This window comes from Vipera berus (assembly GCF_964194415.1).
Source record: "Vipera berus genome assembly, chromosome: 1".
NCBI lineage: Eukaryota > Metazoa > Chordata > Lepidosauria > Squamata > Viperidae > Vipera > Vipera berus.
Window position 1 is genome coordinate 205221520 of NC_138202.1, and position 15805 is coordinate 205237324.

At 41.6% G+C, this 15805-nt stretch overlaps 1 protein-coding gene across 2 annotated transcripts in view; it reads left to right on the forward strand.

Moving 5' to 3' along the window:
• Window positions 1-3590: 3590 nt before the first annotated feature.
• The window catches only part of FERMT1 (FERM domain containing kindlin 1), a 38063-nt gene continuing 25848 nt past the window's right edge, over window positions 3591-15805 (forward strand). For both annotated transcript variants that reach the window (XM_081346643.1, XM_081346644.1), the window contains exons 1-3: window positions 3591-3650; window positions 7913-8067; window positions 10923-11156. In XM_081346643.1, the coding sequence (XP_081202769.1) occupies window positions 7917-8067; window positions 10923-11156 (385 nt within the window). In that variant the 5' untranslated portion in view covers window positions 3591-3650; window positions 7913-7916. The remainder of the gene's footprint in view (window positions 3651-7912; window positions 8068-10922; window positions 11157-15805) is intronic.

A 15805-nucleotide genomic window follows, 5' to 3' on the forward strand; every position in this document is an offset into this window, starting at 1 on the left:
GTCGTTCGGAGCGGTGCACGCGCACCTCTCGGAATGGGCAGTGGCGGCGCTTGTTAGGAAAGCTGCCGTGGCCCGTCTGCAGAGCTGCCGCTTTCGGGAGCCTGCAAACGTGCCGGGGCAGCTTTCTCAAAGAGCGGCGCCGCTGCCCGTTCGCGCGGAGGTACGCGCGCACCTCTCCAAAGGTTTGGGGAGGTGCGCGCGCACCTCCACCCATTCGGAGAGGTGCGCGCGCACCTCTCCAAACGGGCGGTGCCACTCTCCATTTGGAGAGGTGCGCGCGCACCACTGCCCGTTCGAAGAGGTGCGTGTGCACCGGGCGGCTGGAAGCCGCAGGAGATGGCTCAAAGAGCTGCAAGCGGCTCTGGAGCCGTTGGTTGCCGACCCGTGGTATAGGGTTTCCTGCCTTAGCGGGGGGTTGGACTAGATGACCTCCAAGGTCCCTTCCAACTTTATTATTACTATTATTATTATTATTATTATTATTATTATTATTATTATTGTTATTATTGTTATTATTATTATATAATGCCCCCTCTAAAAGGTCAAATCTTCTGTTTTTTAAATCTGACTCTCGCTTTCTTTGCCAAATCGCTTTCCAAGCCAGGGCAATTAGATCACCCAAGAACTTTCTATTTTTGTAAAAATTGCTTGGCATGAGGAAGACAATTTAGGTAGGGCATTTTTTATATTTTTTTTGGGGGGGGGGGAATTCCACCCATTTATATTCCTTAAACAACTCCCAGTTCCTTTCTCCCTCCATTTCTCTTTTCAATCCCTGTCTCCCAAGTTGTGACATTTCTCTTAATAGCTCTATATTCTCTTTTTAAAAAATCTTTTTTCCTTTCCATCCATTTTGCAGAACTGAGGGGGTAAAAGATCTTTTGCGTTTTCATTGTTATAGCTAGGTTTTGCAATATTTTGTATGTATATAGTCTTTTGTATTTCCCTTCTTTTATCTCTTCCATCTCTAAATCCATTTCCTCTGTTTTGACTTCTGATTTCTGTATTGTTTGTTCATATTTTGTAGTTGTTATCTGGGAACTTTCTAGTTGTAATTTGGAGATTTGCTCGTTTATATTGTCTAAATTGTTTTTAGTCTCATTATGATTTCTTTTTATGTCCTCTTTGCATTCAACAGTTGTTTGGTGAATTACTGTAGTTGTAGCATAGGATATATTTCTTTTTGAAAGGTGTTTGTTTTTTCTTGAGGCACCATTCCTGGAGATTAGTTTTCTGGTCTTTAAATGTATCCTTTATAATCCACTAGATTCCAAAGTATAGGTTCGGTTCTGGAAGCAATATTTTATAGTAATCCCTTGTCTCAAGTATTCCAAAAATTGTCAATCAGGCAAGGTTGTAATCCATAATGTTTGAAATGTTCAAAATGTTCAACCTCTCTGAAAACAGCTCAAAAGTCTCTCCCAGCCAGGCGTAGTCCAAGGTCAAATTTTTCTTTCTCTCCCACTAGCTCTTGAAATTAAAAGTCCAAGCTCAGTAGGTATTTATAATCCAAGAAGGTCAGGGTGATAAGTATGCCAAAATATTTTCCTTTATTGCCAGCTGTTCTCCCAAGCTAGGAATCCCCAAGCAAAGCAAATTATGGTGCTATACACAAATCCATCACAAGATGTCATTCAAAGTCGACTTTCCACTCTTAAAACAAAGGATTGATTTCTTATATTTTCCTTGGGTTTTTTTCCAAAGAGAAAATCTTAACAGTTATCTCAGTGTTCAAATTTATCAAAACTGTAGATTTGTTACTTCCACTTCAATATTGCATGTTTCTGTCCCCCATAAAATTAAAACGCCGCTTCTGTTTACATTTGGAGGTTTTTAGCTTTTTAGGAGCCTTTCTCAGGAAATTCGGTTGTAAAATAGTAAGGAAAGGATCAATATTCTCACCCAATTCCAAACATGCTGTTTACGATGTCTAAAGTAGTGCTTTTTTTTCTCCTTCAGTTGTCAGCAACTAATGGCCAGCCACAGGAATGTAGCCGGTTTTTCCCCTACTGGTTTGGAGGGCTTTCCTTGGATCGAACAGAAAGACCGCCGTCTCTCCGTGATCAACAAGGCACCCCTCCTCTTCATCACCTCTTTGGGGCGATTTTAAGCCTTTTTCAGGGACCCCAGCAGGGCAAAATTGGGTGCAGAAGGCAGAGCACAAACAGGAAGTCCCCCTTGGTGCTTTTTTCTATCACTTGTTTTTCATCCCCTTAAACAATTTTTTCACCCAAAGAAATTTACAACCTATCCTTACAAACATTTCCCTAACCATTTTGCCAAATTCATACAAAATAGTTCTTGATTAAATACATAAAGAACTGCAGCCAAGTCTATTTATACACTGTATCTACAAATAAATCCTTTTCAAAAGGAATATTGTCATTGAAAATCACATTGGGTCGAATGGGATTTATTCTTACAAGTCTCAGATACTGGGCAGATTTAAACCTGATTAGTACTTAGATGGAAGATCACTGGAGAATTCTATGGCTGTGGGTTAGACTAAGAAGTCACCAAAAAAAATCCTGGAAAAAGGCAAACTAGTTTAATTTGGTTACCACAAGTTGTGTTTTGACTCACATGCATAGGATGGATGGATCAATGGGATGAACCACATTTCCAAGCAAAATGTCACAGAATTTTGAAAGATTTCTAGAAAACCTTAATTCCATTGGAACCCTAAGTTATCCAGCCATCTCTTTCATCTTTCTAAAAACTATGAAGAGAAAAATAGCACAACAGCAGAATGCCTTTGAATGGCAATACAAGAAGCCAGATCAATTAAACCTCATTACATCCACAAGACTTGGAAATCAGTTCATGATTTGGAAATTTGATGGCATTGAATAAAAGTTGTGCTCCCAGAATTCCTGAGCCAGCATGGCTCAGCTTGGAAACCTCTCCTTTTCCCCTCAGCATGGCTGGCTCAGGAATTCTGGGAGTTGAAGTCCACTAGTCATAAAAGAGCCAAGGTTGCCTACCCCTGGACTAGAATAAGGGTGCTGGTTATTAGCATATGGCAGGGGTAGGCAACCTTGGCTCTTTTATGACTCGTGGACTTCAACTCCCAGAATTCCTGAGCCAGCATGGCTCAGCTTGGAAACCTCTCCCTTTCCCCTCAGTGTGGCTGGCTCAGGAACTCTGGGAGTTGAAGTCCACGAGTCACAAAAGAGCCAAGTTTGCCTACCCCTGATCTAGCCACAGAAATGCTGGACTACCTGCATTTAAAATATTCCGAGGGCGGACCTGCAATCTTCGAAGGCTGCAGCTCTCGTTGCTGCAGAAGGCTAAAAAGGCGTCTGAGCTACAGCTCCCGTGTACTCTCTTGCCTTGCTTCCTGGTGCCAGACTAAATAAGCCATCTGATCCCAGCCATGCTCAAATACCCCACCCGACCCTGCTCGCGGGGGTCTGTCAACCGACGGAGGAGGAGGAGGAGGAGGAGGAAGAGGCAGCCACAACTAACTGGGACACCTGCTGCTGTTCGCGGCCCCACCGCTTTGGAAGGTGGGGCTGGGAGAGCGGCTGAGGTAAGCCACCTCCTCCGTCCTAACTACTCGAACCTGCGCCAGGCTCTAGTAGTCGGCGTCCAGGAGTGGCGGCGGGAGCGGCGTGCGCGAGTTCTGGGCATTTCCCGTGGCTGAGCTGGTAGGAAAATTTCAGCCGTTGACTTAACTCGGCTTCTCCGGAAAGTCGGGGATTTATTTTTTTCGTCCGACGGGGAATTACGAGCTTGATTGTAACCAATGGGATATCGTTTAGGCATATGCTTTGTGAATACGAAGGGAGGCGTACTAGCTTATTGGCTGTATTCATACAAGACTCTTAACCCGGGTAGGGTAAATTCCCGCAACGTGCAATGTTTGTCCGGGGTCGGTATTGTGCGTTGCTTTGTTTTTGAAGCCTCTCAGCCTGGGCAAACTCCCAAGAGCATTTGGTTAGAGCTGTGATGATTCTTTTAAAAAGCTAAATGTCCAGGTCAGCCGCTTAACGGCGACTCGGCACGGCGTGCAAGGTTAAAAAAACAACAACCCATTAGAGCAAGGGTCTTCAAACTTGGCCCTTTTATGACTTGTGGACTTCAACTCCCAGAATTCCTCAGCCAAGCACGCTGGCTGAGGAATTCTGGGAGTTGAAGTCCACAAGTCATAAAAGGGCCAAGTTTGAAGACCCCTGCATTAGAGAATCCAGCTAATGCAAAGAAATACATATTTCTGAATATATATTCCCTTTTGAGCCGTGGTCCGCTAAAATTGATAGAAAGGAAGGGAAATGCTAAGGCTCCTGTGCCGTACACGAATCAGGCGCTCCTTTTAAGCATTTTGCCAAACCGTGAAAATTAGGTGGCTGCTCTAGGGTTGGCTTGTTTTAATAGGCTTCTTATTTTCAAACCTCCGCAAGTCTCGACTAAAATGGCATCGGATCTTGCTGGACGCTAACGTAGTTTTACGTGAAGAAACGAACACACGTGGTCTCCGAGTCCCGTTCAAAGGAAGGCGGCGATTAAAATGTCAGAGAGAGTATTATCCCAAGGGCAGACGGCCGGACCGAGAAGGCGCACCGCCTGGGTCCCGTCTCATTCAGATGGCTCTCTCTTAGCAACGGGACCTGGCGCCCCTCGGACAATGCACGGAGAGTAACAATGGGACAAAAGCGGTCCCTCAGCTAGCCAAGCCGGCTTGGGTCAGTGTACTTGCAGGAAGCAGGACAGCTGAACCAGTCAGGAGGTACAACTCGTTGGGGCCTTTAAAAATGCTCATCTTGCCTCTTTCGAGCCCCAAGTGGAAAGGCATCGTTTTTCTGTTGAAAGCGAGGATGCGGTGGTGTCAGTGCAACGAACGTATTTGTAAGCCAAAACCCTGGAGTAGGAAGCGGGAGGCATGTTTTAAAACAGTGGTCCTCAAACTTAGCCCTTTTATGAGTTTTGGACTTCAACTCCCAGAATTCCTCAGCCAGCATGCCTGGCTGAGGAATTCTGGGAGTTGAAGTCCACAAGTCATAAAAGGGCCAAGTTTGAAGACCCCTGTTTTAAAAGCTCAGACACAATCTTCCAAAAACACTTTGAAATATGGACTGGCCTGGAGACATTGGGCCCCGAATTACTTCCTTTTGTTTTATTTTCTTTTCCCTCACCACACTTCAGGAAGTTCAGGATAACCTTTTTCACAACCTTTTCGGTTGTGACGGACATAGGTAAATCACTGAGAGCATTTCTCAGAGTGTTGAATTCTAATTGCCATTGTTCTGATCCGGCAGTGTATCAAGAACCGTGTTTCTTTACCTTGGTAGCTTGAAGATGACCTTCGCTCCTTCCACGCGGTCTGAAGACCTACCTATTTGAGCAAGCCGGCCTGGCCTGATGGGGGATGTGCTGGGGTTTTTATTGGGGATTTTTAATATTATTCTACTGTTTTAGCTCGGGCTCTTATTTCTTTTTAAATTTTTGTATTCTGTATTTTTTATGTGCCCTGTTCATCGCCCTGAGTCCTTCGGGAGAAGGGCGGTATACAAATATAATAAATGAAATGAAATGAAATGAAGATGTGTGGACTTCAAATCCCAGAAATCCCCCCCCCCTGCCAGCATTGCTGACTGGGGAATTCTGGGAGTTAAAGTCCACACAATCTTCAAGCTGCTAAAATGAACAATGAGGGTTAGAGCTTGTGTGTTTTTTCTCATAATTCTGGGAGGGGAGAACTAAATGAAATAGGAAAATATTAGAATCTTCCAAAATAAGACATTGTGGAAGAAGGTTTTACTAATTTAAATCTTTGAATGTCGTGGCTTCACAGAACAGTAGAAATGCTCTTGCAATAATATAAAATGGGGTTCCTACAATCTTCAAATGAGGTTGCTCTTCAAGGATATAAAAAAACTAGACTTTCTGGCATAGTTGTTCTTTGTTTAAATGATGACGATGATGATTAAGGTTGACATTCTATTTCACTAGTTCTGTTCAATCTATCTAAATTTTGTTAATCGGGTTAGTATAATAAAATTCACAAAAACATGATGGTGAATGTGCATTTTTAGAAAAAGTTGCTGGGAGAGTTATATAAAACCAAGAAGGAGGTGGTGTCCTGTTGGGATCTAATGCTTCAGCTGAAGTTTAACTAATAAGAAATAAAATACATGCAGCTAATCCTCAATTTACAACCACAATTGATCCCAAACTTTCTGTTGCTAAGCAAGGCAATTGTTAAGTGAGTTTTGCCCCATTTTATGATCTTTTTTGCCACAGTTGTTAAGCAAATCACTGCAGTTATTAAGTGAATCATAGGGTTATTAAGTGAACCTGGCTTCTTACCATTGACAGCTTGACAAGCTGGCTGGGAAGATTACAAATCCACATGACACCAGGACAATGCAGCTGACATAAATAAATGCCAGTTGCCAAGTACCTTTAACCACATGCTGCAACAGTCTTAAGTGTGAAAACTAATCGTAAGCCTTTTTTCAGTGCCTTTGTCATTTTGAACAGTCACTAAATGAGTAGTTTTAAGTCAAGGATTACCTGTATATTGACTGTGATATACAGAAGTACTTCTGAATGTTTGCTTGGGGATGCAACACATCGCTTAGATGTTAAAAACAAATAGAGCAAATTTATGAGAGATTGCTTTTGTGGTTTGCAGACTAGATGGTTTCGAACTTGGTACAGTACCACAAGTACAAACCTATTATTCTCAGTCCTTAAAAGACAGAAAGCATTTATTTTGAATGTATCCCAACATGGTTAAGAGGCTGCTATTCCACATTCAAGGGGGGGGGAAAGTAAGCTGGAGCCATTATCAAGCTGAAAAATATTCCTTAACAATGATCCTCCTATGAAATTTAGCCCCTGCAGTCAAGCAGAGTAAAACAACTCTTAGGAATTGTTAAAGGATGTCTGAAAAGACCGCAAATTGTTAGTTACTTAATAGACTGTTGTGTGTTTTACTGCCAGACAGTGGGAGGAATGCTTGTGGAATCTTCTGCCTTAGGTGCCAAAATAACATCAGCAGCCTTGGGTGTTGTGTCTCCACAATGTGTCTGTGCATGCTTGTCCACCCCAGGGAGCAAACATTCTAGAACTGGCCTGTTAGGAGATCAGATTAGATTTCCAGGAGCTGATTCATCACATCAAAAGTGAACAGAGGAGCCTGTTGTTGTTGTTGTTGTTGTTGTTTTCCCTTCCAGGATAGCGTCTTTAGCCAGATTAAGCAGACTAAAATTTTATTTATTCATTCATGCATTCATTCATTCATTCATTTAACAAATTACTAGTATTATTGTTTGTTGTTTTAAAATGTTAAAACTCTAAAAAAAGCACAAAGCAAAAAGAGAAAAATATATTGGGTGAGGAGCAGATGTTAATAACAATGAAGCCACCTCAATATTTCACCATGCTCTTAGACAGGGGTGTCAAACTCAATTTTATTGAGGGCCGCATCAGCATTGCAGTTGCCCTCGGGGCCGGGTGGGTGTGGCCAGGGTGGGTGTGGCCTACTGGGTGGGCGTGGCTAGAGTGCTTATGGCCTACTGGGTGGGCATGGCCAACTCTACATCATTCGCATCAAGGGTGCCTATGGGGGCCTGGGCAGGAGTGGGACAGATCTGAGGGTCTCTGGCAGAAGGAGGGTCTCTGGGCCAGGGCCAAGGCAGTGGGGGCCGTTCCCTCACTGTTTCCAGGATGGCTTCGCGGGCCACATGAAACCACTTCGCGGGCTGGATCCGGCCCCCGGGCCTTGTGTTTGACATGTCTGCACTTAAAGAACAATGACACAAGAGAGAGAGAGAGAGAGAGAGAGAGAGAGAGAGAGAGAGATGATATAGATATAGATAGATATAGATGATATAGATATAGATGATATAGATATAGATATATACTTGTTTTTAAATTTTGGAACAAATGTTGTAATTTCCAACAGGACTATGATTTCTTTAAATGAATATGGTTCCAATTCCTGGGAGCTCAAGGTCACAGTTGATCATCACAATGGAGAAGAACAAAAAGAGATTACCCTTCAAGTATCAGGGGAGCTTCATGTCGGAGGGTTGATGCTCAGACTTGTGGAACAAATTGGTGAGTATAGTGTTTTTATTTATTTATTTATTTTATTTATTTAGTTGCATTTATATACCGCCCTATTCCCTGAGGACTCAGGGCGGTTTACAGGGAATTAAAAATCCACCATACAAAAGTTAAAAAACCAATTAAAAAATATTAAATTACCCTGTATACATTAAAACCCGGATTAAAAATTTCTCCTCAGCCTGGGCCTGAGAGCTCAAAGAGCCAGGTCTTCAGGCCCCGGCGGAATGATCGGAGGTCGGGGGCAGTCCTCAGCTCCACCGGCAGCTGGTTCCAGAGGGCAGGCGCTCCCACAGAGAAGGCCCTATCCCTGGGTGTCACCCGCCGGCAATCTCTCACCGGCGGCACCCTGAGCAGACCCTCCCTGTGGGAGCGCACTGGGCGAAGGGCGTTTGATGCCGGCAGCAGGTGTTCCCTCAAATAGCCCGGACCCAGGCCATGTAGGGCTTTATAGGTAATAACCAGCACCTTGAATTTCACCCGGAGGGCAACCGGAAGCCAATGCAGCTCGCGGAGTAGAGGTGTTACATGGGAGTATCGGGAAACCCCCATTACAACTCGCGCGGCCGCATTCTGCACCAGTTGAAGCCTCCGAGTGGTCTTCGAGGGCAGCCCCATGTAGAGAGCGTTACAGTAGTCCAAACGGGAGGTCACAAGCGCATGAGTAACTGTGCGTAGGGCGTCTCGGTCCAGATAGGGACGCAACTGGCGCACCAGGCGAACCTGTGCAAAAGCCCCCCTGGTCACGGCTCCTATGTGATCTTCAAAATTGAGCCGTGAATCCAGGAGGACGCCCAGGTTGCGAGCCCTATCAACGGGGGGTAACACCTCACCCCCCATCGTTAGAGGTGGAATAACTTGGTTAACCCGAGTTAACCTTTTTAAAGGACAGAAGAATTCAGGCAAACTGAAGCAACCCCAAAATAATATATATGTCCCTAATAACTCTAAAAATACAAATCCCAGGCATATTTGTGCAATAGTATAAAATCCTTGAACTCTGGGATAATTGTAAAACAGCTGTTTATTGTTTAAAAACCATAAAACAATAAAATCAACCATTTATAAAATCTAAAAATCGGCTGTCTTAGCTTTTGTTGATCCACTGTCAGCATCATCAGAGTAGACATTAGGGAGTGGGGAGTTTGCTTATAAACCCAGTTTTATATAGCAAACTCCCCACCCCCTAATGCCTACTCTGATGACACTGACAGTGGATCAGCGAAAGCTAAGACAGTTGATTTTTAGATTTTATAAATGGTTGATTTTATTTTATGGTTTTTAAACAATAAACAGCTGTTTTACAATTATCCCAGAGTTCAAGGATTTTATACTGTTGCGCATGTGTGTGTATGTGTGTGTGTATATATATATATATATATATATATATATATATATATATATATATATATATATATATATATATATATATATATATATATATATATATATATATATATATATATATACACACACACACACACACACACACACATACATACATATACATATATATATATATACACACATACATACATATACACACATAAACACAGAGAGAGAGAGGAGCAGCTCATTCTATACTGTATATACAAGTGAAATTGGAACCTCCCAAGTAATATACGTATTTTGTGTGTTTTGAACTCATGTCCCTGAACGCAGAAAGCAGATAGCAAAAAAATCTGCTTTTCTATTCATTATTTATTTTTCACATTTTTGAACCACTTACCTCCCTCAGGGTGGGAGGGAGCTACTGAGCAGACATCCTGGGCTATTGACACTGTCCTTCTAGTGAGGAAGCCTTCTAGGAAAATCTAAAAGCTCTGCAGGTTTCTGTATAGCACATCACTTATACAGCTGCCCATTTACTGCAACTTGTTTCATGCTGTTATGTCTACAACCATACTAAAAACATCTGCTGGGAACAACCCAGACAGCATATGTTTGGAGTGTTGCGGAGGTCATAACAAGCAAGGACTGACTTATAAGAAAAGCCAGAATCACATATTAAGTCAGATTTGGGTATTTATATATAGCAGGCATTGACTTAACGGCATCAGTAGGCAGAATGAAAAGCAAGAATAGAAATTACGGGTTGCATAATTTCTATTTATAGTTGTTTCTATTTATAGTAAAAAAAATAAGAAAGAAAGGGCAAATGTTAAGCCCAGGAAGATTATGTGTTATCAAGTCAGGGTTGACTCTTCACAACCACATTATCTCCAGGATGCTCTGACCCCAATCCCCAGTCTTCCAGTCTTTGAATAGTACACCCATCACCACTGTACTGGTTAAGATATAGAAGATACCCAAAGCCACCTAATCCATCAGGCAAAGTCAGTAAGTTATAGATATGCCTGAGGGCTAGTATTTGTTAGATTTATATCTCACCTTTGTTTAAAACTTCAAGGTAGGCATAAGTAGGTCCTCCTCCCACTTTTCCCAATAACCACCCATGAGGTAAGTTGGAAACACTAGATACAGAAAATCACTTCTAACCTGGTGAGGGCCTGTCTATCAGCCTGTTGCTTTTTCTGCCTTTTTTTAAGGCTAGATAGCTTACAGATAGTTCTAGTGGAATACATATCGTCAGTGGTGGGATTCAGATATGTGAACCACCGGTTCTCTGTGTCGATGCCGCTTCCGGAAGTCCATTCTGGGCCTGGGCAACAAAAAATTAGCTACCGGTTCTGCCTAAGTGGTGCGAACCAGCTGAATCCCACCACTGCATATCGTGTATAACCAGGTCCTCAGCTCTGTGGTATTTTTCAGAAGAAGCATTTGTGGTATCCTTCTCAAAATTCCTGCTTTGCTTTATTTTTCCTTTTATTTATTTATTTTTTTAGGGATATCACAAGATTGGTCAGACTATGCCATTTGGTGGGAGCAAAAGAAATACTGGCTTCTGAAAACTCATTGGACACTAGACAAATATGGAGTGCAAGCAGATGCCATACTCTTGTTTACCCCTCAGCACAAAATTCTTCGCCTTCGCTTGCCAAGTATGAAAACTGTGAGACTGAATGTCAGCTTCTCTTCCGTGGTATTCAGGGTTGTTGGGGACATCTGCAAGAGCCTGGGTGAGTGGTCTTCACCTATTCCGCCCTGATGTGCTTCCGGCACATGTTGTAACTGATGTCCAGATGTCTGTCTTGGGAATGTTCCACTTTATGTCCGAATTCTCATGGAACACTGTTTCCAACAGTAACAGAAGCATAACTGGATGATTTGATGAACATGGTCCATTTAGTACAGGGGGTATCTGTGAGCTTTGCAATGAACTAATAAGGTTATTAGTAATAAGGATAGTCAGCTTCTTCATTACTTTCATAAATATTCCCTCATATTTCCCTAAGTATGAGAGCCAGTTTGTTGTAGCGGTTAAGGCACTAGGCTAAAATCTGAGAGACTATGAGTTCTAGTCCCACCTTAGGTACGAAAGCTGGCTGGATGACCTTGAGCCAGTCACTCACTCTCAGCCCTAGGAAGGAGACAGTGGCAAATCATTTCTGAAAAACCTTGCCAAGAAAACTGCAGAAACTTGTCCAGGTGGTTGGCAGGAGTCAGGACTGACTTGAAGACACACACACACACAAATTCTTTAAATCAGAAATTAATCCCTTGATATTCAGAGTGATGGCTTTCACCATGCGTCATGTTCACCCATTTAGATGCAGCCTTCACTGCTACAGAATGGCAGCCCCAATGAGATATGAAGACATATTGCTTCTCTCTCTTTGGAAGTTTATGAGAAAATAGATTTTGTTCAATAATTGTAATATATTAAACATTTTTTCATACAACACTGAGTCACTTATTTTGAGAAGAGCATTTTTCCCCATTACTATGTTTTTATAGCAGGTCCAAGATATAAGATATAAGGATCAAGGTGCCCATCTACTTTGAATCGAACTGTGATTGAATTTTGCTTCAACACTGGCATCTTCCCACATTGAGCAGACAGATGCAGAGGAGAAGAGGGCTCTTGAATTTTTAACATTTCAGTACAAGTACCTTGTCATGCAAATTATAGTTGGTGGCTAGGGCATTTCCATACCATGGAGACAGCCTCTCTGCTTCTTTTAAGCCTTTTATCTATGGAATTCTCTTCTGGAATTCTAAGACAATACAACCAGATCCTCACATCTGAAAGTTAACCAGGTTGAGGAAAGGACAGTTACTGTGTATTGCCGGTTCAAGATCCTAAAGTTTGTGTATTTGATTTACAATTCTAAAATCCATTGAAAGTAAAAGGAAAATGAGAGCAAAATGTGGGCTGTGCAAGATAATAGTTTGATTTTTAAAGACAGTTTAGCTCAGCCCTTCAGCTCCATGGATAGCTTGAGAAATTATTCTAACCATTTTATTTATTTATTATTATTATTATTATTATTATTATTATTATTATTGTTGTTGTTGTTGTTGTTGTTGTTGTTGTTGTTATTAAAAAGGGAGGGGGTTTCAGATCAGCATCCTTGAGAGAAATTGCCACTGAATCCTGCATTCTCTCAAATATAAAGAAAATAGGATTTTGGCTGAATAAGACCAATAACTTTTGTTCATACAAGTGTAATAATAAATGAAAAAAGCATTTGGAGCTTATTTTACCCAAAGCAAATCACTCACTTTATTCTGAGGTATTTCTGCATAGTTGCCCATTACTGCTTATTGTTTTCACCCACTCAAGAGGAACATCAATTACATGTTTTAAAAAGCAGAACAAGATGTGTCTACACATATCTCAGGATGAAGGGGAGGCAGGATAGGACTCGCAGTGCAAAGAGCCTTTCCTACTATACGTGAGACTCTTATCGGTTAGAAGAATCATCATTCACAAGAGGAAGTAATACAAGACCTTTGATCAGGAAGACATCCATCTAGACATCCAGACTGCCTGAGGCCTTATTTTGCATGCTTTTGCAGGCCCCCAAACCACATGGTATCATTTAATGGTAAAGCCCCCAAACAGCCACAAGACTCCCTGTCCATGTTCAGTGGAAACCTTTAAAAACCCAAAAATGTGTTTGAAACTCCTGAACATAGATAATTGCGCAAAGTCAGGTTGTTGATTCCTAATGGGACATTGGATAGTTGCTCTGTAGTCTTGGTCCCTGTAATGTAACAACAGTATTTCTTTTGTTTTGGCTCTCAAATACAATTAGTCACCCAAAGTTAGAATGAAAGGGACAGAAAGTACCTTGTAGATCATCTAATCAGGGATCCCCAAACTCTTCACCTCATCAACCCCTTCATAAAGTTTCAGATTATTCATCAACACACACAGCCCAAGACACCTATGTTAAAATAATTTCATAAATACTACTTTAACTAATGGTACTATGAATAACAACAACAATGGACCTTTGAGGACCAATAGTGACCCTGAGAACTCTCATCTAGTCTAAACCTTGTCAAGCAAGGAATTCTGGACTGAGATAATCTTGTGTGTATAATTTTGCTCCCTTCCTTCCCATCTTTTATTATTTTTAGTGTTAATATTTATTGTTTTGATATTTTAATCTTCTTATTTTTACATAGTTGTATGCCTCCTAGAGTCGCCCCTTGGTGAGAAGGGTGGCCTACAAATTTAAAAAATAAATAAAATCCATAATTGCAGCATGCCTGACAAACCGTCAGCCTTAAACATCACCAACAAAGAGGAGTCTATAGTTTATCTTGTGTATTTGATATTGGTTGAATTTTTTAATGTCATGAGTTCTGTTGGTTGATCTTGATAAATAAAACATATCCGTAAGATAAAAATAAGTTATGGTTCAACAGATAAATCTATTTATTTGCAGCTGTACGTTAAAGAGCAGAAAGTTCTAAAATAATTATAGTGGATATTGCATTACCTTCATACTGATTTCCAGGTTCAGAGATCTTTGAACTCAATAGTTTGGAGCCAATGTTGAGGATTGTTGTTTTAAAGTTATGAAGTTGTGCACAAACATAATTTCAGTTTATCAATGTACACCTCCCCAATGATATGCTACATTTTCTGTAGATGGAATGTATCACCTCAAGCCATGTTAGCAGCTGTGCAATTCGCAATATAAATTCCTAGCACATGTCTGTAAACATACTACAATTACAATGATTAGAGCCTTGGGTATTGCTTAACCAGGAATTTATCTCTGAAATATTCCTAACCACAAATAAGACTTGTACCAGCCTGCAGAAAAGGATTGTAGGTGTGTGTAGATGAGTAGATGTGTGTATATGACTGTAGTGACAGAATAAAATATTGTTTTCTATAAATGCTGTAGAAGTCTTCTGTAGTACAAGTACTAGCCACTGATTCATTTGTTAGATATGAGAAAATCAAATCAAAATCCTTCTTTCATAGATAAAAGATCATGTTTTTTTCTTCACATGTGCAAATATAACTGCAAATTACACCTCAGTGAATTGTATTATTTGAACAGGAAATGGCCTGCTATCACCACTTTAGATGAAAATGTGAGTGAGGTAGATAAAGTTAGGGATCTGTATAGAACAGCAAGGAATGGTTTGCTGAGTTTTAACAAGCACACTGTAGGTGACATGACTGAATGAATTCTGGCTTTTTCATAACCTGAGAACATTGTTGATTTGCTGGAGATTAGCAGAATAGAATTGCCTTTTTTTATAGATAGAAAGAATAGGAATTATGGGGTAACAGATCTGGAAGTTCCTAGGCTTGAGAAGACCATACCAGAGAGACAGATGGATAACTGAGTAGATGCCTGACTGGCTGGAGTGAGAAGATACAGCAAAAAGGATCTGCAAAATAGGTTTTTAAAATGAATTTCTACCTTGCGTGCCCCTGAATGCCACAATGGGTCTTAACGGGACTCCTTCCTTGTGTATCTTTGGCAGACCGTAGAACCTCGCCATTGCCGAGTCTCTTGGCCGTATGGCCCTCAAATCCTCTTCACTAATTTTCCCCCGTCCTCTAAGCCTTTCTTTGTTAAGCTGGTTCTTAATGGGTGTTGTGGGGTCTTTTGTGATTACCCTGAATGCGCTGGCGTCACTAAGTAGGGATCGGGCCTTGCGGTTGTATTCGGTCTTATCCATAACGACCGTGGCCCTGCCCTTGTCAGCCGGTAGGATGACGATGGAGTTATCCTTCCGTAGCTCCTCCAGGGCCTTCCTCTCTCTCTTGCCGGTAGAATATGACGTTGTTTACGGCCCATGAGTAGTCCCGTGACTCATCTTATGGAATTTCTTACCTCATCGCTGGTGGTTATGCGTTGTATTGCGGGTTCTACGGCTGCTGTGAAGTCAGTGGGTTGTGTGCATCCATTACGTTGAGGCCCGTGTCCCATTGTAGAAGCCTAGTTTCTTCAGGCAACAGAATTTCATTTTTAACGTGGGCCAGTGTGCTCAGAGTAAAAAATGACAATAAAGGTTATCTAATCTAAATAAGAGTTTGGGGTCAGTTTTAGGTCACTGACCATAAGGAGAGTGTTGTGTGGTGGAGAGTTAAGACTGGATCATCTCACATCTCCTTTCTGCTGCTTTTATCAGCTGGGCTAGGTGGAACCTTTTTCCTCTCAGAGGCCATTGGAAGAAAATGCCTTCAAAACAGAAGCAGCAGGGCCATCTCCATTTGATGGGTGTGGAATATGCCTTTCCCCTCAAACAATTGCAGCAGTTAAAGGAATGAAAGGATAACGTGGTTTCTGGGAAACCAAGAGCAACAATGTCTAGCTTCATTAGAATTCTTTCAAGGAAGGTCACCTCT